Source organism: Microcebus murinus, chromosome 6 (assembly GCF_040939455.1).
Source record: "Microcebus murinus isolate Inina chromosome 6, M.murinus_Inina_mat1.0, whole genome shotgun sequence".
Lineage (NCBI taxonomy): Eukaryota > Metazoa > Chordata > Mammalia > Primates > Cheirogaleidae > Microcebus > Microcebus murinus.
Genome location: NC_134109.1, coordinates 26,035,816 through 26,058,375, shown reverse-complemented (window position 1 = coordinate 26,058,375; position 22,560 = coordinate 26,035,816). Strand labels below are relative to the sequence as shown.

At 40.1% G+C, this 22,560-nt stretch overlaps 1 protein-coding gene across 5 annotated transcripts in view; it reads left to right on the top strand.

Moving 5' to 3' along the window:
• Nucleotides 1–22,560, top strand: part of IFT43 (intraflagellar transport 43) — an 89,330-nt gene that overhangs the window by 16,215 nt on the left and 50,555 nt on the right. For all 5 annotated transcript variants that reach the window (XM_076003852.1, XM_076003853.1, XM_076003850.1 and 2 more), the window contains one exon: nt 19,560–19,624. In XM_076003852.1, the coding sequence (XP_075859967.1) occupies nt 19,560–19,624 (65 nt within the window). The remainder of the gene's footprint in view (nt 1–19,559; nt 19,625–22,560) is intronic.

Here is a 22,560-nt window from a genome sequence, read left to right as displayed (position 1 = left end):
AGGAGAGGGTGATGCCAAGAGACCTTTTTGAGGGCAGACAGATAGGATGTGATAACATATTGGCTGTTGAAAGTGGGAGAAGAGAGTCTGGAACTGACCCCACATGTAGCTGAAAAGCCCGACTAGGTAATGACATTTTTGAGACTGAGAATTTAAGGATCTTAGCTGTTGAGGAGCAAGAAGAGATAATTATTTCAATTTGGGGCATATTGAATTTCAATTGCCTTCAGGATTTTCAAAGAGATGATCTATCTTGTTGAAAATTTGGTCTGGAGCTTAAGAGAGAAAGTTGAAAACTAGTGATAACAGATGTGGGAGTCATTAGTTCTGGGGTTTCTAAGAAGAACCTGTAGGATGAACTTCTGATTCCTTTGTGTGATGCACAGACCCTTCATGATCTCCGGGCACAAACATATTTTAAGTAGAGAAGCAATATGATCAGGTTTGCATTTTAGAACACTTTGGCAACAATCATATTGGGGTAGATCCAGGTTTTGTAGGGCCTGAAGCTTACATAATTTGTAAACCTTCTCTAAAAAAAAAAAAAAAAATTCAAAATTATGAATTCAAGATCAAGTATGAAAGTAAATACTTATTTATAGTGGAAAGGAAGTCATATCTAAGTTACTGGAGCCTGGGTATTCAGATGCCTTTCTTTGGAGATCTTGTTAGGCAGTTTACCAGTAATGCTTACACAGAAATGTCTCCTGATTGAAACCTGGCTTCTCCTTGCTATCTAGAACTCTCTGTAAAACCAGGAGCATATGCAGGTATAGTGTATAGATGAAAGTAGGAAGACTAGGTAGGAACTAGCTGAGAGAAGGCAGACCATGAGTTTATTGAGCCTTAATTTGCATGGTTGTGCAGTTTTCTCCAGTATCCCTCAGCAAGTTGGGTCTTGACACAGCAGAGGCACATGGTTGGCTTGATCTATATTTTAGGGGTGTCTTAGTCAGTTTTGTGCTGCTGTAACAGAATACCACAGACTGTGTGATTTTAAGAACAGAAATTTATGTTCTCACAGTTATGAAGCCCAGAAAGTCCAAGATCAAGGTGCTGGCATGTGGTGAGGGCCTTCTTACTGAGTCATACCATGGCAGAAGGTGGAAAGGCAAGAGAGTGCATGAGAGAGAGAAGCAAAAGGTCCCACATCTTATTACTGTTAAAATGGCAATTAAAGTTGAACATGAGTTTTGGAGAGGACATTCACACCATAGTAAGGGGTTCAAGGGGAAAATGTGGTAAAAAGACAAGGGATGAGGCATGATGTGGGGGACCTTAGTAATGAGCTCAATGGATAGGGAAAGAAGTGACACCAAGTAGGAAGTTGTCAGACACGGAGGGAAAGAGAGGACTAGATATTTCAGAGATGGAGCAGTTTCCAGTTATAACTGGGGTTTGAAAAAGTGGCAACGTCAGACATTTAGAGGGTCTGGGAACTATGAGGCTAAACATTAGAAGAATTGTTGATGTGAACATTAGCATTACTTAGAATGATGAAACTAGTTATGGAGAGAGAGCCAAATGCCCAAATTTTTTATCAGTGCTCAGGCCTTTGTTAGTGACAGGGATGAAGAAAGAGAGAGGTGATGTAGCTTCATGGTATGAGTTTCCAAAAAAAGTGTTGCATAATAATTTGGAAGAGTAATGATCTAGAGGAAGTCTAGGGAGTGAAGCAGGAGCATTATCTTAGAACCTTGGTTTGTGGGGTTAAAAGAATGAGCATGCTGTACTTGAAAGAGCTGCAGGAAAAGTGAAGTCCATGGAGGAAAGCCAGGATTTAGGGGAGGCAAGGAGATGGAGAGAGTATGATATGAGTAGAGAAGATGTAATCTGCTTAAGAACCATAAGATTGTGGTCAGAAAGCCTCATTGAAATCATTATCTAGGCTAGATTTCTTCTCATTATGTGGCATGTCAGTAATTACTAAGAAGGAGCAGAATGATAGTAAAATATTCTTTAAATAATGACACTTTACAAGAAAAGGGTACTGAATATCATTGGCGATACACTGAAACATTTCTGGTCAGATGCCTTTACCCAGTATAATACAGAATTATGTCACTGTGTTTAGCAGATTGCTTTTATGTTCCATGTTAATTCTTCCATTCGCTTTTTAGGTATAGATTTTTATTTTATTTTATTTTATTTTATTTTATTTTATTTTATTTTATTTTATTTTATTTTATTTTGACAAGAGTCTTGTTCTGTTGCTTGGGCTAGAGTACTATGGCGTCAGCCTAGCTCACAGCAACCTCAAACTCATGGGCTGAAGCAATCCTCCTGCTTCAGCCTCCTGAGTAGCTGGGACTACAGGCATGTGCCACCATGTCCGGCTAATTTTTTCTATTATTAGTAGACATGGGGTCTTGCTCAGCCTGGTTTCAAACTCTTGACCTCAAGCAATCTTCCCACCTCAGCCTCCCAGAGTGCTAGGATTATAGATATGGGTCACCGCACCTGGCCAGCTATAGATTTTTATACACATTTTTTAGCAGTTGCTCCAGGGATTATAATATACATCCATAACTTATCACTGGGTACACACAGTTAATATTATGCTACTTCACATACAGTGTGAGAACCTTGTGGCAGTGTAAGTCCATTTGTTCCCTCCTATCCTTTGTGTTATTGATAACATATATTTTAAAACTACATGTTATAAGCTCTACAGTACAGTTTATCATTTCACTTTAAACAGTTGTCATTTTACCATTTCCAGAAATGTTACCATTTCTGTTCTTTATTTCTTCTTATAGATCCGAGTTACCATCTGGTGTCATTTCCCTTTAGCATGAAGAACTTCCCTTAGCGTTTCTGGTAGTACAGGTTTGCTAAGAACAACTTCTCCATTTGGTTTATCTGAAAATGTTCTCATTTCACCCTCATTTTGAAGGATATTTTCTACTGATATAGGATTCTGGATTGAATTTTTTTCTTTTAGCACTTTAAAAATTGTCATTCCTTTGTCTTTGTTCTTCACTTTTTTCTGATGACTGCTTTTCTCTATATAGGTCTTTTCTCCTCCCTCTAGCTGCTTTAACGATTTTCTCTTTATCTTTGATTTTCCACAGTTTGATTATAATGAGATTAGGTGTAATTTTCTTTGTATTTACTCACTTGGGATTTGCTGAGGTTCTTAGATCTGTAAGTTGATATTTTTCAACAAATTTGGACAATTTAGGCCATTATTTCTTCAAATATCTTTTCTGCCCCAATTTCTCTGTCTGTGTTCCTGGGACTCCAATTTCATAAATGTTAGACTACTTGATATTATCCCATGGGTTTGTCCTGTGTTTTTTGTCCCTGAAGTACTGTAAATTTTTTCTCATCTTTTATCTTTTTGTTCTTCGGATTGGATATTTCTTCTTGAACTGTATTCTAGTTCACTGATTATTTTTACTATTATCTTCAAACTGCTGTTAAGCCCATCAGCTGATTTTTTTTTTTACTTTAGATATTGTACCTTTAAATTATAAATTTCCATTTATTTTTCACCTATATGTTTTTTTCTTATATAGCTTCTATTTCTCCCCTATATTCCCCATATGTTCATTCATTATGACCATCTTTTCCTGTAAGTCCTTGAACATATTTATATAGCTACTTTAAAGTCCTAGTCTGTTAATTCCAACATCTGTGTCATCTTGGGGCCAGTTTTTATTGTCTGCTCTTTTATTTCACTATAGGTCACATTTTCCTGTTTATTTATATGTCCAGTAGTTTTTGTTTGTTTATAGGACATTATGGATGATACATTATAGAAACTCTGGATTATGTTGCCTTCCTCTGAAAAATGTTGATTTTTGTTTTAGCATACAGATTATTTGCAGATCACCTTGAACTTGTGGAAACTTGGCTTTGGGCTTTGTTAGGTCAGATCTATTTTAGTTTTACCCTTTGTCCTAGAGAAAATCCCATGGTCCTGGGACATGGTCTTTACTCCTAAGGCATGGCCCTTTGGGATTTCAGTGGAAAACCCAAGGTTTGTACCAAGTACCTCTAACTTAGTGGAACTCAAATCCAAACTCTTGTCTTCCCTACAATGAACAGCAGCTGAAATCTCTTCTCCACTCAGCTTTTTTTTTTTTTCTTGGAGTCCCCTCCATGCATGTGCAGTTCAGGTATTGACCAAGAATTTTAGGGGACTTCGTGTATGTATATTTGAGGACTCCTTCCTTCCCAGGATTTCTCTGTTTTTAGCCACTCTGGCAGTCCCAAACTTTGTTCTTGAGCCAATAAAACTGCAGCTTTCTACTTGAGTTCTAGTTGCCCAGTTGCTGCCCAGACTGGAGAATGCACCCAGGGGCAAATCTATTTAAAAACATGGATTTTTACCAGTACAGTTCTTTTCTTTCAAGGATCAAATCCCCTCCAGTTTCTGCCTGCTTTTGTTTGCTCTCTAATGCCTTCAAATAGTTGTTTTATATGTTTTGTCCAGAGTTTATAATTGTCATCTTTGTGAAGGTTAGCTGAATACAAACTGCTCTCCCATTACATGCCAATTTCTTTTGGATTGTTTTGACATTCCCTGTAGTTTTTTTCAGTTGGTATTATTGGTGAAAAAAGAACGAGAGGCATTATTGCAGAGACAGATTGTGTCGATTTTCTCTTGGGATTAATGACAGGGACATTCAAGTACATTGGCTATGGAGATACAAAGTGTTCTGATATCATTGGTGCACTTGGAAATAATGATCAGAAATATGGGCTTGAAAGAGACCCAAAGACAAGTCACCAGAGTACAAGTGTTCGCATGCAGATGCTGTGCTGAACGCTCTGAAAAATTAATCTAAAAAGGCCTGTAGAGTTGCCGAGGTTGGCAGTGTGCTATTTCAAGGGTAGGAGTTCTCCTGTATGGTCTCAAGCTGAGTAGCAAAATTTATGGGTTAACTGACTGTTCCTAAGTCCTGCCTTTCATGTTAGGCCATCATCACCTGGGGTAGTAGAAGAGCTGGCCTTCAGCATTTTTTGTTTGAGAAAGGGTGGGAAGAGAGCCTGAGAAAGTAACCAGGCCTTGGCCTGAGAAGCTGAAAAAGAGGCATGTTTTAACACTGGTGTTCAAGGAAGTTTTTACTAAACTGAGAAAACCAAGAGCAATGCAGTACATTTTTCATAAAATTACATTTATTCAATTTAAAGGACCATTCCTTATTCTGGTTTGTGTCCTTCCTAATTTGAGGAGATTAGAAAGGTCTTTTCTTTAATGACATGATGGTGGGAGGAAATGGTGGTTTTTAAAAAAGCGTTCTTATCAAAATTAAAAGCTGTTAATCCTGTACTGCCAAACACATCGCAACCCCCACAAACAGAAATTTGGTTTTTGAAATATTGACAGCCCATGAAATCCAGAGTTTGGGAAACAGTTCTAGAAGTTTAAAAGCCTTTTTGAGGTTTACTGGGGCCACTTTTGAAATGGTGTGGAATGTGTGCTAATTTGCTAGCTGTGACCTTGCTCTGTGCTTCTAGTGTCTTCTCCTTGGCTCCCATAACTGAAGCAAGATAAAGAGCTGCAGTGTGAGACCTGCAATGTCCCTAGTCTCACCCCAGCGTGACACAGGGTGGACAATGGAGCTGACACAGAGTGGAGAATGGAGCTGGGCTCCATTCTCTCTAGGTCTTACATGATGGGGGCCTCTATCCCATGGACTAATACTTCTTTTGAGCTACCCTCACTTCTTTTCCATCATCACCCTTGAGAAGTCTTGTGAGAGATCAGGTTTCTGAAAGTGTCAAGGCTACAGCATGCTTCTGCTGTTCTCAACTTGCTCCAAGTTGTTCCACTCTGGATTTGGTTGAGGTAGTAAGTCTAGACTGAGATTATACAAAGTCACTAACTCACTGATCCCAGAGGGCGTTGCTCCTTAGAGTGTTGGGAATTTACACCTTCAACATTGTGCACATTTCTGGCTACACATGTGCTGGATTGATTTTAACAAATGGAAAGGAGTTAAGAGAAAGACAGAAATGTATAGGTTTTGATTTATGATGAATGTTGAAAAGAATGTTTATGTTGGCTAAACTGAAAGATGTATAGGGGAATAGGGCATGTCTTTATACATGTCTGGAAGGTGTATAGACCCAAGAAGAGGAAGAGGGGAGAGCTGATTTAGGGTGACCCAAAGGGATGTAATTAAGATTAAGAGGATCCCATCCAAGATGGGAAAATCTAGGAAGAATTTTAAGAATGATTTTCAGAACTATAATCTGTTCTCTTTAGATCAGCTTCTTTGACAAAATTGCTGGCAGTTCTATCCCATGAATCACTTAAAGTGGGCAGTTTGATGACTCTGTATTGAGCTATGGGATATGGGTGTTTTTATTACAGGGTATGTGTGAATATTTGGAGAAGTGTGACACCACCAGAGCATTTGCCAGACATTGTGGCTGTTCTGAGCACCACATTTATGTCTCAGTGAGTGGTGGAGCTATGGTTTTTTTCTTCTTAATTCAGGCAACTTTAAAGGATTTCTTACTCTTCAGGGAAGCTGGAATAGAAAAGAATTGGATCCTTGGAATGAAAATTTGCAAGGCAGTCCCAAATAAAAGACTTTACAATGTTTGACTACCAAAAACTTCCCATTGTCTCAACCTTAAGTATTTAGGATTTGTCCTTCAAAGTCTGCATTTTATTACTTATTATTTCTCATAAATAATGTAATTGCCACTATTGGCACTGTGTCAAGGATCGTCCCTAGTGTTTACAGTAGACCCATGAGGAACTTGTGATCATTCTCATATTACACATGAGGAAAGGAGGCTTAGTGAAGATATGACCAGCCCAGCTAGAAAGTGACAATTCTAGAATTCAAACCCAGCACTGTCCCTCCATCCCCTCTCCCTCTCCCTCTCTTTCTTTCCTCTCCTTCCCTCCTCCTTCTACCTTTAAAGTGATAGCTTTTCCCCTTTACTTCCTTCTGGCAAACTCGTTTTTTCCCTTAGATTTAGTTCCTCCTTCAAAGCTACTCCACTGTTGGTATGAGGAAATATCTTGCGGCATGCAGTAAAACACAACTACTTTCCAAGTGTGAAGATTTATGTTGAATTCAGCCTAACCCAGCTTGGCACTGTGCTCAAGCTATTATGATTTCAGCATCACTTCTTAATCCTCACTCTGCCCTTAACCCTTCCCTCAGACTAAGCCTCAACTTGCCTCACTAAAGGGGTAAGGGTTGGACCAGGCTGCTTTCTGGTCCTCCTATCTTACTGAACATATTTATATCATTGACAGATACACCTTACTTTGTGTCCAGAAAAATAGATCAAGGAGACAGCCCTTTCAGTTTCGTCTTCCCTGGTCCTATCTGGAATATCAGGCTAAATGGCATTGATCCAGTCTCTCTAATTCTCGGAGACTTTGTTTCATCCCAGATTGATTCTTTTCTGTAGCTGCTCTGTCCTTTCAAGTTAACATGCACCTAGCTGCTAGGAAATCATAGATCGTATTGGTTCAGCATAATGCCCTGGTGTCAGACAGACCTGGATTTGAATCCTTTACTTACAAATAGGGTGATTTTTAATTTAGCTAATCTCTAAGCCTCAGTTTCCTCATCTGTAAACTTGCTATGTGGTAGTGCCCACTTCATCATGTAATGAGATTCCTGAAAGTAATCCTCCTAAACCTTTAGTGTACGGTAAACCCTCAATAAGTGTTGGCTATTGTGATTATTATTATTGTTAGCTATGAATTAGTTAATATTTTCTTTTTCATTGCCTAGATTGGCTCATTCACCATTGATCAACTCCTATGCCTATGTATTCTCATTTCTCTCTGTGGCCTTGTATTCTGTCTTTGTCCCTGTCCCCTTCATGCCAGCTCTAATGGGTGATAAACGCTTCATGTCATCATTTACATCTGTTTTGCTTAGATACTCTCCCCCCGAATTCAGGTTACTATAATTCATACACCCATAGAATCACATAATTATAGAACTGTGAGGAATCACTTCTATCATAAAGAAAAACCCAGGATCATGGAGCTAGTCAGTTTAGAGCCAGGACTAGAAGCCAGATCACTTATTGTCCAGTTTAGTGTTCTTTCTACTACATTTTTTTCTTGCCCAAATTTCATATATAAACACAATTTAAAATAAAATCCACAGCAAGTGCTGGAAGGGTAGGGAGGCACTTTTATCTAAAAGCATATTCTCCCATCACATCTAGTCGTGACTAGGATCTGAAGACCCAACATACTGGGTGTAGAGTTGTTTTCTGGTCCTCAAGGTGTTAGGAATTCCCAGCCATTAGGTGGAGAGTGGCCCATTGTTCTTCATTGAGCAGATGCATCCATGAACAACCTCCATAGTGGTGCCTTCCTCTACACCAACCCTGCCTTTTTTCTCTTTTGTTAACCGTCATCCATCTAGTTTATTTCTTATTTTGTTTTAATTTTTCACTAAAATTAGAAACATCCAGGAAAGTAGAAAAAATAGTACAACGAACAACATACACCCATCACCTATATTCAACTAACATTTTGCTGTATTTGCTTAAATTAGATATATTTTATAAGTATAAAATATTTTAAAATATAATATTTATGTTTTATATATTTTTGCTGAATTATTTCAAAGTAAATGTTAGACATCATAACATGTTACTTAAATACTTCAACATATATCTCAAAGAAAGGACATTTTCCTAGAAAACCACATTGCACACCACAATTCCCTAACACCATCTATTATACAGTCCATATTTATTTTCCCCAGTTGTCTCCAAATTGTATTTTATAGCTATTTTTTTCAAGCCAGTATTCACTCAAGAATCACACCATTATGTTTATTTATCTTAAGTCTCTTAATTCAGAATAGTCTTCCACCTGTCCCCATACCCACCTTCTTAACAGCATTGATTTTTTTTTTTTAAAGAGTGGGCTGGTTCTCTGGTTTCCCACATTCTAAATTTGTCTGATTCTTTTCTTCCTAGTGTCATTTTACTTATTCCTTTCACCTGGTTTCCAGTAAGTTGGAAATCAGATTGAAATCCAATAAGCTAGAAATCAAATTTGAAGGCTTGATTAGCTTCCAGTTGAATGTTTTTGGCAGGGATTTTTCCTAGGTGGCACTGTGTGCTTCAAGTAGCAGCACATTATGTCCCACACTGTTAAAGCTGCTAAGTTTGATCACTGAGTTAGGGTAGTGACATATCTCCATTGTAAAGCAATATTTTCTTCCTTGCAACTAGTGTGTAATATATGGGTCAGTTCTTTGGCACCATGAGAATGCCCAGTTCCCTGCCAATCAGTCTTTCACCTAATGGCTTTAGCATCCATTGATAATCAGGTTTCTTTCTTATACCTAAAATAGAGTTTGCATTTTGATCTGTCCATTTCAGCCTGAGAGAACTATGTTTACTCACAGGAGTTCATATATAAGCTTGAGTGATCCATTATCTTCTATGACCTTAAATCCACTATGTGGAAACTCAAGTCTATATGGAATTGGTTGTCAGACCCAGGGTTGAGGCAGGAGGAAGATACCGGGATAGATGGAATTGTGCGTGGAGGACAGATTGGAGGGGTAGATGCCAGCCCTGCAGTGCGCCCACATACTGTATCACTAAGTGTCAGTCTTTTCTCTCACTAGGCAAATAAAGAGCAACTTTCTCGGATCTTCTTTCAGATTGCTGGAGAAAGGAAGGGAAATTTGTTTTCAGTCAGCAATCTAAGTCTGAATGTGGGAGCTGCATTGCCTCTAGAAGCTGGAAGATAGATAAGTGTGAAGTTTGCAATGGATCTTCCTTAACTGAATGTGTTTCTGTTGGAATTTAGGCGTGTGTTTAGACTGGCTTTTTGAAACAGGTTGCAGTTTGGTTTCAAAACTCTTGGCCCGATTCGTATTTGGAGGGTGGGGGAGTGTTTCTCAAGCACTTCTGAGAGTGTGTGAGAAGTTTCTAAACTCAGAAGGCTCCTTTTTTGGCACTGCAGCATCTTTTCTATTTCGGCATCTTAAGAATCTGGGGGAACCATATAAAGATCAGAAACAAGTCTAGCCCTGAAGGCTCCCTCTGACATGGTAATTCCAGCTAGTTGAATCCTGGCCCATTCAGATGAGACCATATAAAGAGGCCATTTCCTGAAATTGCCTCTCTCTGCCTCTCACAGACTCCTTTTTGTAGAAAGCTGGTATTTCAGGACTGCAACTGCCAGTCACGTGCTTCCAACCCTTTACTCGCAGTCGTTCCTGCCCCCTGTTTATTTTTGGAGAGAACACATTTTTGCTTCTCTTCAGGAGCTATGCAGGGTCCTGCCCCCTCTGTCCATCAGGCGGCAGACCCGGCAGGCCATACTCATTTCCCACACTCAGAGACGTGACTCCAGCTTGCAAGAGAACACAAGGGATGCACTGCCTAAGGGCTACTGTCACCCCTTCCTATTTCTGTCCCTCTTGGTGTTGCATATTTTAAGACTCTTTCCTTTTTTTAAACAAATTTGGGGAATGTTACCTGGCAGTAAGTCAGCCAAAATTGGAAATCGTTTTTCTAGCTGATGTCTTGGGCCTGTGCCTCTGGATTTCAGAAGCAGAGTAATTTAAAGAATAAACAAGGACTTTTGAATTCTAGAGTCAGGCCTTCTCTTCCTTCTAGCTTTTAAGGTCGTTTGAGCTCTTATCTTTTTCTCTCCCATCCAATTTTTTTCCCCCTCCTACCTAACACAGGGCTAGCAAATAGAGTTCCCCCAAACTGCTAATGCAAACAGACTGGTGATATCTTCCCTTGTTGCTTGGTCAAAGAGGATTCTGGAGTTGGTGAGCTCCAGGAAAAAATGCCATAATTGTCTTAGCCTGCCTAAAGATTAAGTTTCTAGTTTCAAAGATGGAGTAAGAGTAAATTTTTTTCCTTTAAATGAGTGGGCCATTATATAGAGAACTTGGACACATAAGATTTGAGAAAAAAAAAATCATGCATTTGTGTCTCCTCTGGCTGTACCCACACCCAAGGCGTAGGAAAGGGAAGGAAGGACACTTGGCCCAGATGGAAAGATCTGTGACTAAAGGGTTTTAACTTCTCATCAGTCCAGACAGGGACTGGAACTCTGACAGGCTGGCAAGGGGCATTCAGGCCGATGCAGGTTCCCCCGCATTTGACCTGTCACTGCTGGGGAGGGAAAGCAGTGATTGCCCTGGGAAGAGAGCCCTGGGGCCTTCTTTGAAATGGAGCTAATGAAGTGTAGTCATAGCTCTTAGGGAGAGCAGCCAGGAATTGAGGTGCTGGATTGTCCATGCAAAAGGAACCCACTAGACCTTTCAAATTGTATTGCTAAAAGCCAGTCACCTGCTTACATTTCAGATGGATCATTTGTACTTAATTTAAAACTACTGCATTATACTACTGCAAGTCTCATCCCCTTCCACTTAAGGCCTGCACTGTACAGTAATCAATGCTGAAGGGCTCAAACCCCCAAAGATTTTCCCAGGGATCCTGACCAATATGATGATCAAGTAACAACATTTGCTACAGGAGTTTTAGGTGCTATCCCTGGTGTCACTACACCCTTGGATCTGGTTGCTTCTGGAATGCTTTTTCCTTTACATTTCCAATCCAGGCCAAGCCCCACTTTTCCCCATGCTTACCTGACTTCTATTTCTCCTCAACACTTCCCAAGCTGGTAAAATTTATTAGCTTGCAGTCATGTATTGCAGCCTTTATGCCGTCTTTATCTGAGCAGTCTTAATGATGCTCCAGGAGAAAGTGGCCTAATAAAAACCACCAAGATGACAAGAAAACTGCAAAATTTGGTGTAACTTCCTCATAGCTGAGGAATTCCCCTTCAGCTTCCCCTTTGGACCATGGAAACAGACTATCCCTGGAGTGACTCTCTGTAGCTCCATCACTGATGCCTATCCTCTTCCTCCACTGTGGCCTCCTAGGTTTCAGATTAAGCCTGATGTCCAATCACATGGATCTTATACAGACTTCATATACCCTGACTTCTTTCTTGCCTCTTCTTGGCCTCATTGAAGTGGGTAACATTTGGAGACAGAGGTGACATCTACTTTTTCTATCTCAGCCAAGACAAATAGGACAGTGCCCACCTCCTCACATAGAACAAAGTTGAGTTCTGGGGAAGAGCCTTTGTAACTTGAGAATGGTGATTAATGAAATCTGTCTTCTCCAGACAGGGTACCTGTGTGTGACCATAACAAGACTCATAGTAGGGAGTATTTACAAAAACATTTTTAATCCTTGGACTCAGAGAACTAAATCATGAAGGTAAGGATTCCCCATCAGGAGACAGATGTCTTCCTCTAAATATCCAAGCCCTACTTGGCAGAGAGCTCAGTCTGCCTGTCCCTCCTCGTCTCCCGTTTGCCTAAGTGCTCTCTCCTGGGGTTTGCCAGGATGTCTAGTGGGAGGCAGGGAGGACTACTATAGCTATGGCCTCATTTTTCTCATAGGACTTCTTTGCAACTCTTCCCCCCCCCCCCCCAGGTGAGCTCACTGTTTGGGGGAAGTGAAAAGTAGCTTATACCATTTTTATGATACTCTGTCAACTCTTGAAGGCTTCAGTCATCAATGAAAAAGATCTTTGATTTTAGAACTAGATGTTCAACTGTAGTGGATATGGAGGACTGACTCTTCTGTGGTGATCTTTTTGCTTTAAAGCTGCTGGTATCATTTTGTAATAGGAAGAAAATGAGAGGAAATGTGGCTTTGTGTTACCTGTGGGCAGGAAGGATTTTCACCCTGTGGCCACAGCCTCCTGGGGTTAGTGGTTAAAGAAGGTAAAGCAGATCTTTTTGGTTTTGGGAGTCTTAGGGAACTCTATTAACCATATAATGTCCATTAGTAGTCAAAGTGATAACTGAGGCCAGGCTCAAAGAAGTCATTTCTTTTTCAAATGGTTGTACATTTTATCATACATAGTCTAACCTTCCATATACTAACATTAGTAATAATGATGATGATGATAACAGTAAAAGTATAGTGCTTATTATTTGCCGGAGTAATATAATCCCTCAATAGTTTCAGGAATTACTCAAAGGATGGCATTTTGAAAAAGTTTATGTCGCTTATGCTCCTTTTTCATGTTGCCTCATCTTTCACAATCCCTTCCCAGTTCAGTCTCTGTTCCTCCTGTCCCATCGTAACCCACACCCCATAGTAGAAAACAGAGGTGGTATCAGGAGATACAGGTTCCTTCCCGTCTTGTGTGGACTCTTGGCATCTTATAGCATTAGAAAAGCTCTCAACTTGGGCACTCCTGGAATTGTGGCACCGTGGTTTTTACTTGGGTTCCTTCCCAACATCTGGAGCAAAGAAGAAAGCAGGAGATCCCAGCTCTGAGAGTCTAGTTCAGGGGCCACACACCCAGATGCCAACAGGGCCAGTCAGGCAGCCCCAGTGAATGAAGTGGGACTGAGAGAGACACAAGTATGAAAAGATCACACTTCTGCCAAGAAATATGCTCTCCCATTTTCCTCAACACACCTGACATAGCTTTCATTTTCCTACTTCAAGTAGACATAGGAACAGGGAGAGAATTCTGTGTCAAAAGAGAAACTGCAGCACACGTGCAGTAATAACAAATGACAGCTGACACTTCATTTTAGCCAGAAGGCCACAAAAAGGGAGGGTGGGGACTGTGGCTACCTGCATGCATGTGTCCTGTCTGTAGGGGGCGCCACTCCTACTCATTCCCAGCATGCCCAGATCTTCCAGTTTTTCAAGAGAAGCTGAAAACTAACTTTTTGTATGGAATCTTAGGGACAATTTTTCTTTTTTGAGACAGGATTATGTGTTGTTGCCTGGGCTAGAGTGCAGTGGCGTCATCATAGCTCATTGCAACCTCTAACTCCTGTGCTCAAGTGATCCTCCTGCTTTAGCTTCCCGGAGTAGCTGGGACTACAAGCACATGCCACCATGCCTGGCTAATTTTTCAGTTTTTTTGTGTGTGGAGACCAGGTCTTGGCTTTTGCTCAGGCTGGTCTCAAACTTTTTTTTTTTTTTTGAGACAGAGTCTTGCTTTGTTGCCCAGGCTAGAGTGAGTGCCGTGGCATCAGCCTAGCTCACAGCAACCTCAAACTCCTGGGCTCATTCAACCCTGCTGCCTCAGCCTCTGGAGTAGCTGGGACTACAGGCATGCGCCACCATGCCCGGCTAATTTTTTCTATATACATTAGTTTGCCAATTAATTTCTTTCTATTTATAGTAGAGACGGGCCTCGCTCTTGCTCAGGCTGGTTTCGAACTCCTGACCTCAAGCAATCTGCCCGCCTTGGCCTCCCAGAGTGCTAGGATTATAGGCGTGAGTTGCCGTGCCTGGCCAGGTCTTGAACTCTTGAGCTTAAGTGATCCTCTTGCCTTGGCCTCCCAGAGTGCTAGGATTATAGGTGTGACCCACGCTGTGCCTGGCCTGTTTAAGTTTCTTTTATATTCTGGATATTAGTCCTTGTTGAATTTGTTTGCAAATATTTTCTCTCATTCTACAAGTTGTATTGTTACTCTGTTGAGTGTTTCTTTTGCTGTGCAGAAGGTTTCTTCTAGTAGTTTTTTAGTTTTTAGGTCTATATTTAAGTCTTTAATCCATTTTGATTTGATTATTACATATGGTGAGAGATGGGGTCTAGTTTCATTCTTCTGCATATAGATACACAGTTTTCCCAACATCATTTATTGAAGAGACTATTCTTTCCCCAGTATATGTTCTTGGCACCTTGGCACCTCTGTGCCAAAATCAGTTGGCAGTAAATATATGGATTTATTTCTGGATCTTCTATTCTGTTCCATTGGTCTATGTGCCTGTTTTTATATCAGTACCATGCTGTTTGGTAACTATAGCTTTGTAATATATTTTGAAGTCAGGTAGTGTGATACCTTCAACTTTGTTCTTTTTGCTCAGTGTTGCTTTGGCTATTTGGCATCTTTTGTGGTTTCATAAAAATATTAGGATTGCTTTTTCTACTTCAGGAATGTCATTGGTATTTTGATAGGGATTCCATTGAATCTGTATATTGCTTTGGTAGGATAGTTAATTTTTACAATATTAGTTCATCTGCTTCCATGAACATGAGATGTCTTTCCTTTTATTTGTGTCCTCCTCGGTTTCTTTCATTAGAATTTTGTAGTTTTTGTTGTAAGTTCTTTCATCTCTTTGGTTAAATTTATTTCTAGGTATTTTAATTTTTGGTAGCTGTTGTAAATGGCATTGCTTCCTGATTTTGTTTTCAGCTAGTTCGTTATTGGTGTATAAAATGCTACTAATTTTTATATGTTGATTTTGTGTCCTGCAACTTTATTGAATTTGTTTATTCTAAGAGTTTTTTGCTGGACTCTTTAGGTTTATATATATATATAAGATCATGTCATCTGCAAAGAGACAATTTGACTTCCTCTTTTCCAATTGGATACCTTTTATTTCTTTCTCTTATCTGATTGCTCTGGCTAGGACTTCCTGTACTATGGTGAATAAAAGTGGTGAAAGTGGGCATCCTTGTCTTATTCCAGTTCTTAGAGGAAAGACTTTAAGCTTTTCCACATTACATATGATGTTAGCTGTGGATTTGTCATATATGGCCTTTATTATGTTCCTTCTGTGGTTAGTTTGTTGAGAGTTTTAATGATGAAGGGATGTTGAATTTTATCAAATGCTTTTTCTACATCTGTTGAGATGATCATACGATTTTTGTCCTTTATTCTGTTGATGTGGTGTATTACATTTATTGATTTGCTTATGTTGAATCATCCTTGCATTCCTGGGATAAATTTCACATGATCATGGTGTATTATCTTTTTGATGTATTGTTTGATTCAGTTTGCTAGGGAAATTGAATCAAACAATACATCAAACAATACATCCCAAACAATTTTGTTGGGGATTTTTGTGTCTGTGTGCATCAGGGATATTGGTCTGTAATTTTATTTTTTATTTTTGTGTTCTTCTCTGGTTTTGATGTCAGGGTAATGCTGGCCATATAGAATGGTTAGGAAGAATTCCCTCCCATTCAGTTTTTTGGAATAATTTGAGAGGAATTGGTGTTCTCCTAAGATTGGTAGAATTCAGCAGTAGGGCCATGCAGTCCTGAGCTTATTACTTGTTATTGGTCTTTTTAGCTTTTCTATTTCTTCCTACTTCAATCTAGGTAAGGTTGTATGTGTCCAGGAATTTATGCATGTCCTCTAGGTTTTCCAATTTATTAGTGTATAGTTGTTCATAATGGTCTCTAATGATCCTTTATATTTCTGTAGTATCAGTTATGATGTTTCCTTTTTTGGTTCTGATTTTATTTATTAGAGTGTTCTTTTTTCTTGGTTAGTCTAGCTAGCAGTTTACTGATTTTATCTTTTCAAAAAACCCCTTTGTTTTGTTGCATTAATCCTTTGTATTATTTTTTTGGTCTCTATTTCATTTAGTTCTGCTCTGATCTTTATTATTATTTCTTTCCTTCTAGTAATTTTGGGTTTGGTTTTTTTTTTTTTTTTCCCCTAGTTTATTGAGGTGTATGTTAGGTTGTTTATTTAAAATCTTTCCATACTTTTGATATAGGGAGTTTATTGCTATGCTCTTAGCTTTTACTCATTATGCTCTAATGTGCTCACCAACTCTCCCCTTTGCCAGACCCAAGCTCCAGGAGGAAGGGTCCTTCTCATCCTGCTCACATTGTGTCCCCAGAACCCAGGGGGCAGAAGCAGCTTAACATTTGTTAAGTGAATAAATGGCAACAGTTAAGGGATCTACCCAAGGCCAAATACTTGGTCACTAGGAGTGTCAAGGGGGATTGTCACTGAAAGTGAGTGCTTTCCCCCCCTTTCTTGAAAGAAAAAAGAGAAAAACTATACTCTTCTTAGACTTTCTCTACACCACCAATCCAGTGACAAAGAAAATTGAAAGCCCAGAGTGCAGCAAAACCGCGCCTGGGCTCACAGCTTCGTCCAGCTGTGGCTTGTAGGCCATGGGCTCACTATGGGCATCGTCAGGGTCACCAGGCCCCACCACCCAAGGCCACGTGGGCTGCATGAGGATGTGCATCCCCAGTGCCCCCTGAGGACTCTGGGCAGCTGGGAGCAGGGCCTCCTAGAAGCAGAAGCACTGTTTTCCTTCTTGAACTCCCAAAATTTGAATATTTGTTTGCTTTATGGTGTCTCATATGTCAGTAGGCTTTCTTTTTTTTTTGAAACAGAGTCTCACTTTGTTGCCCAGGCTAGAATGAGTGCTGTGGCGTCAGCCTAGCCCACAGCAACCTCAAACTCCTGGGCTCAAGCAATCCTCCTGCCTCAGCCTCCCAAGTAGCTGGGACTACAGGCATGAGCCACCATGCCCAGCTAATTTTTTGTGTGTATATATATTATATATATATATAATATATATATTAATTGGCCAATTAATTTCTTTCTATTTATAGTAGAGACAGGGTCTCGCTCTTGCTCAGGCTGGTTTCGAACTTCTGACCTCGAGCAATCTGCCTGCCTCAGCCTCCCAGAGTGCTAGGATTACAGGTGTGAGGTAGTGCACCCGGCCGGTAGGCTTTCTTAATTTTTTTTTTTTTTTTTTGACTGGGTTATTTCAAAAGACCTGTCCTCAAGTTCAGAAATTCTTTCTTCTGCTTGATCTAGTCTATTGTTGAAGCTCTCTATTGTATTTTTTGTTTCATTCATTGAATTCTTCAATTCCAGGGTTTCCATTTAATTCTTTTTTATGCTATTTGTCTCTCTGTTGAATTTCTCATTTAGGTTATAAATTGTTTTCCTTATTGTTTTTGGTATTTTTCTTGTGTTCTCTTGTATCTCACTAAGTTTCTTTAATATAGTTGTTTTGAATTCTTTTTCAGGCACTTATTAATTTCATTTTTGTTGGGATCTACTACCAGAGAATTACTGTGTTCCTGTAAAGGTGTCGTGTTTCCTTACTTTTTCGTGTTTCTTGTGTCCTTATGTTGCTCTCTGTGCATCTGGTAAAACAGTTGCTTCTTTCAATTTTATGGATTGGTTTTCATGGGGAAAGCCTTTTTCCTATAGCTATATTTATAGTATTGGTTGGGTAGGGTGCTTTGGCCCAATCGTGAGTGGGTGCAGGAATATATTCTTTACATGATTTCTTTGGCTATAATTAGCATCATTGATATCTGTGAGTTCCTTAATGGCTTAGGCTTTGATTATTAGTGGAGGCTGTAGCAAAGCTTTTATGCAGATGGGGACACTATGTGGGCTGGTCCTTGGGCGCAAATGGTGGTGGCGTTAGTCTGGGTATGCTGGTCCTTGGGCTCCCCACGTGCCATATATGGGTGCTGGTGGTGGCAAATGTGGGTGGGCCAGACCTTGGGCCTCCAGGTGGCTTGCTTAGGTGTTGGTGGTGGCATTGGTGGGCTGGATGGACCAGTCCCCAGACTTCTAGGTGGCACACATGAGTAAGTGCCAGCAGTGGTAGTGGCTGCTGGCTGGGAAGGCCAGTCTTTAGACCCCTGGGAGGTCATCAGCCACAAGCAGAATGGGCCAATCCCTAGGCCTCTGGACAGGGTGCATGAGAAGCAGGCAGGTAAGACCTGTCCTCAGGCTCCAAAAAATGTGTGCTGGTAGTGGCAGGTAGGGTAGATCAATCCTAGGCCCTAGGACGATGCACATGGGTGCCAGCAGTGGTGGTAGTGGTTGGGGTAGGTCTGTCTTCAGGCCTCTGGATGTTGCGCATGGGAGTTGGCAGTGCCGGGCAAGTCAGGTCAATCCCCAGGCCCCCGATAGTGCACTGGAGCACAGTGGTGTTAGCAGTCAGTGGAATGGCCCTTGGATGGTGTTCATGGGCACAGTGGTGGTAGATGGGGTGGGTAAAACCCCAAGACCCTCAGACAGCTCACTTGGGCAATGGTGACAGTGGTGGTGGGTAGGGCAGGCCTCTTGAGTATATTCTTAATTCATCCAACAATTTAGTTTATGTCTTCTAAGCAAGCCTCAGTGTTATATCTTTATTACTTTTCTATTTATAAAAGTAATATTAGTTGACTGTTAAAAAATTGGAAAATGTACAACAGCAGAATGTAGGAAAATCAAAATTGCCCATAACTGGAGTCCCCTGCTATTCATGTACATATAGTTAATTAACACTAGATATTATGTATTAATAATCATTTCAAAAAATCAGAAGCATGTCTCTACTGTTGTACAATAATTTTTAAAAATTAACATATATTGAACTTTCATTAAGTATTTTTGGTAATATAGTTTTTCATTTTTGCATAGTATTTTAATTTTTGTTCCACCATTTACTTAATTCTTTTTTGCTGGCCATTCTGATTTGTTTTCAACTATTCACTATTCAAAAATAACGTTCTATTCCTCTCTGATTATTTCTTTGGGATAAATTCCTGGGATTAGAATTTCTGGGTCAAAAAGTATGATCGTTCTTAAGGCTTTCAATAGACAGCAGCAAATTGCCCTCCAGAAACATTGTGCCAATTTATACACCTACCAGAAGAGTATGAAATAACCCAGATTTTCACGATAAATTAGGTTACTGTATTTTTATTCAAAGATAGGCTGAATATTGCTATAAGTGGCCTTAACCTCAGCCACTATGTTGTTAAAATGCAAATGTTGACTGACTATGTTCTTTTGGCTTCTCTTTCCTTGTAGGCTCCTCCTAAACCACCTCGTAGAAGACAGGGAGGTTGGGCAGATGAGTCCATGAAGACTTCAAAGTGAGTAGCAGCAGCTCACAGTGGTGGGGGTGGGCAGGGTACAATAGGGACTTTGCTCCTGTGTTGTTTTATTTTTTATAATAGCTTTATTGAGATATAATTTCATGGAGGTGGAAGATATATCTTTAGATTCATTGTTTTACATGTGGAAGTCCAGTTGTTCCAAAACCATTTGTTCAAAAGATTAACTTTGCTTCATTATATTATCTTTGCTACTTTGTCAAAAATTAGTTGACTATATTTACCTGGGGTAATTTCATTGCCATTGTTCTTTGTTCCTATTTTTTGTCTTTCACTCTTTTTCTGTCTTTCATGATTTTGATTGAGTGTTTTATACAATTCCATTTTTCTTTTTACTTAGCATATCAATTATACATTTTTTAAAAAACAAAAAATAGTGATTGTCCTAGAGTTTGCACTGTATATTCACAATTAACTCGAGTCTACTTTCAAATAACAGTATTCCACTTCACAGGCTGTGTAAACACCTCAAAGTAGTAAAACAGTCCTAATACCCTCCTCCTGTCTGTGTATCACATACCATACAATTCACCCATTTATCACATACCATACAATTCACCCATTTAAAGTGTACAATTTAGTCTTTTTTTTTTTTTTTGACATTCATAGAGTTGTGAAACCATTACCACAGTCAATTTTGGGACATTTTTATCACACTTCCTTCCAAAGAAACCCTGTACCTGTTAGCATTCATTTCCCATGTCCTCACAACCTCCCCATGCCTAGGCCACAACCTCCCCATGCCTAGGCCACAACCTCCCTATGCCTAGGCCACAACCAGTCAACTTTCTGTCTCTATGATTTGCCTATTCTGGACATTTCACATAAATGGAATCATACATTATTGTCACAGTTCATTCCATGGCTGGACTTTGAAGTGTTTCCCTAATTATTGGGCTCCTGGTTTGAAGGAATCACAAGCCTTGACCCACACAATGGAGAGATGACAGACACTGAGCAAGTATGTGTGAAGAATTTATTGCAAGTAAAGTTTAAGGGTGCAAAGCAAAAAGTACATTTCCTAAGGGGTAATGGGTCTATCTTTGCAATTGGAGAAGACACTGTCTACTTCTTTGTTTTTCCTTTTATATGTTTTATGTTTAGGTAAAGATTAGTTATAACTATTCATAACTATACATCACTACTTGGGGGACTGAATTCTTTCCAGGTAGGGACATGACCAAAAGGTTATGTTTCAGTCATTCTTTCTAGTATACGTATGGTGGGGAAAGTGCCATAACCTGTTAATGGTGTTTTTTCCATTCTCCGACTGGTGGTCAGTGTTCCATGGCCTAATTACCCCATTCTTTAAGACTAAAATGACCATTCTCTTTTTTAGTTTTCTGCAACCATTTCCTCCTTATTGTTTTTCTGTAACTGCTTTCTCCTTTCTGTTTTCCTGATGTCCATTACCTCTCACTTGTTTTTTTTGTCTCTAACATTATATGCCTTTATGGGTGGCTTCTCACACTGGGCATAATGTTTTCAAAGTTTGCTTATATTGTAGCATTCTGTGTTCTTCTTAAAGTAATTTTCTAAACATAATAGAATTGCTTGTTGGTAACAGCTGATGTAAGTCCCCACCAAATATAGATTATTTATGCATGAAGAGGAATACTACAGATGTACCATCACCCTGCCTAGTAGGTATCTTGTGTTTACAGTAAGAGGATATGAATATCAGCACTATGACCATCCAGTATTATCAGCCTACCTAGTTCTTGGGAAGAATAATCTAATGTCACAGTGCATGTGATGGTACTTTATAAACAGCCTAGGGCATGCAATGTAGGGCTGCAGATAGAGATTGAATTCTCATCCAGCTGGGTGATGCTGGGCAAAGTGTTTACCATGGCTAAGCCCCAAGCTGGACACATTGATGCTCTCTACATGGTGGTGCAGGGATTGAAGGAAAGTATGTGTATAACAAGAATGTTGCTGTTGTTTTTAGACTCCCCAGCCTTTCCACAACTTAGACCAGAGGCCATTCCCTTGTGGTTTCATACTGAGAGGTGGCAGAGTGGAGGCTGGAAGTCAGAGATCAGGGTGCCATCGTGTTTGGGTTCTTGGTGACGGCCATTTTCGTTGTTATGTTCTTACATGGTCTTTCCTTGGCACATGCATGCAGGGAGCGAAATCACGTTTCTCTTTGTCTCCACCATCATGGGGGAAACCTCATCTCATGGCCTTATCTAAACCTAATCAGCTCTCAAAGGTCCCACCTCTAAACATTATCACATGGGGGATTAGGGTTTCAGCATAAGAATTTTAGGGAGATACAAACAGTCCATGGCAGCCCCATATATGTATATTACACCAACTCCATTGGGTAGATTCTATTCAATAAGGTAGGTATCCCTGTACAGAGAAGGTAGGAGGAAAATAAGGCTTCCACAGGTCTACAGCTATGCTGTCACCAGTGGGAATTAGAAGGGCTGTTTATGGATCTATTTGAGGAGCTCATCACTAAAGAATATGAGTTTCTGGGATACCTTGGCTTTATTTGTGCAGTGCTGCCCAAGATAGAGAGCAGAGTATGTGTCAGCCACCTCACTGGCTAGAGATATTGGGGGTCAGAGCTCAAATGCTCATCCCTGAGCCACAGAAAGGGTTGAATTGAAGAATTGCCCGAGACTTGGATCGCTACCTGTCCCTTCCCTTGGCATCAATGTCATGGCTATGCCAAAGATTCCATCTTGGAGCCAGGTTGTCCTTGGCTCTAAAGTTGCCCGAGGTAGCACACCTATGATGGGTCATTGCCTTGACCATGGGATTAGAGCTGAAGAGAGGGAGCCAGCTTGGGAAGGAGAGGAAGGAAAGATAGTCTGATTAAGTTTTGTCTCAAAGTGTCTGTTTTTGGGTTTGTCCCTGCATTGATCTGCAAGGGAATGAGGCAAGTAATGGCCCCTCAGGGA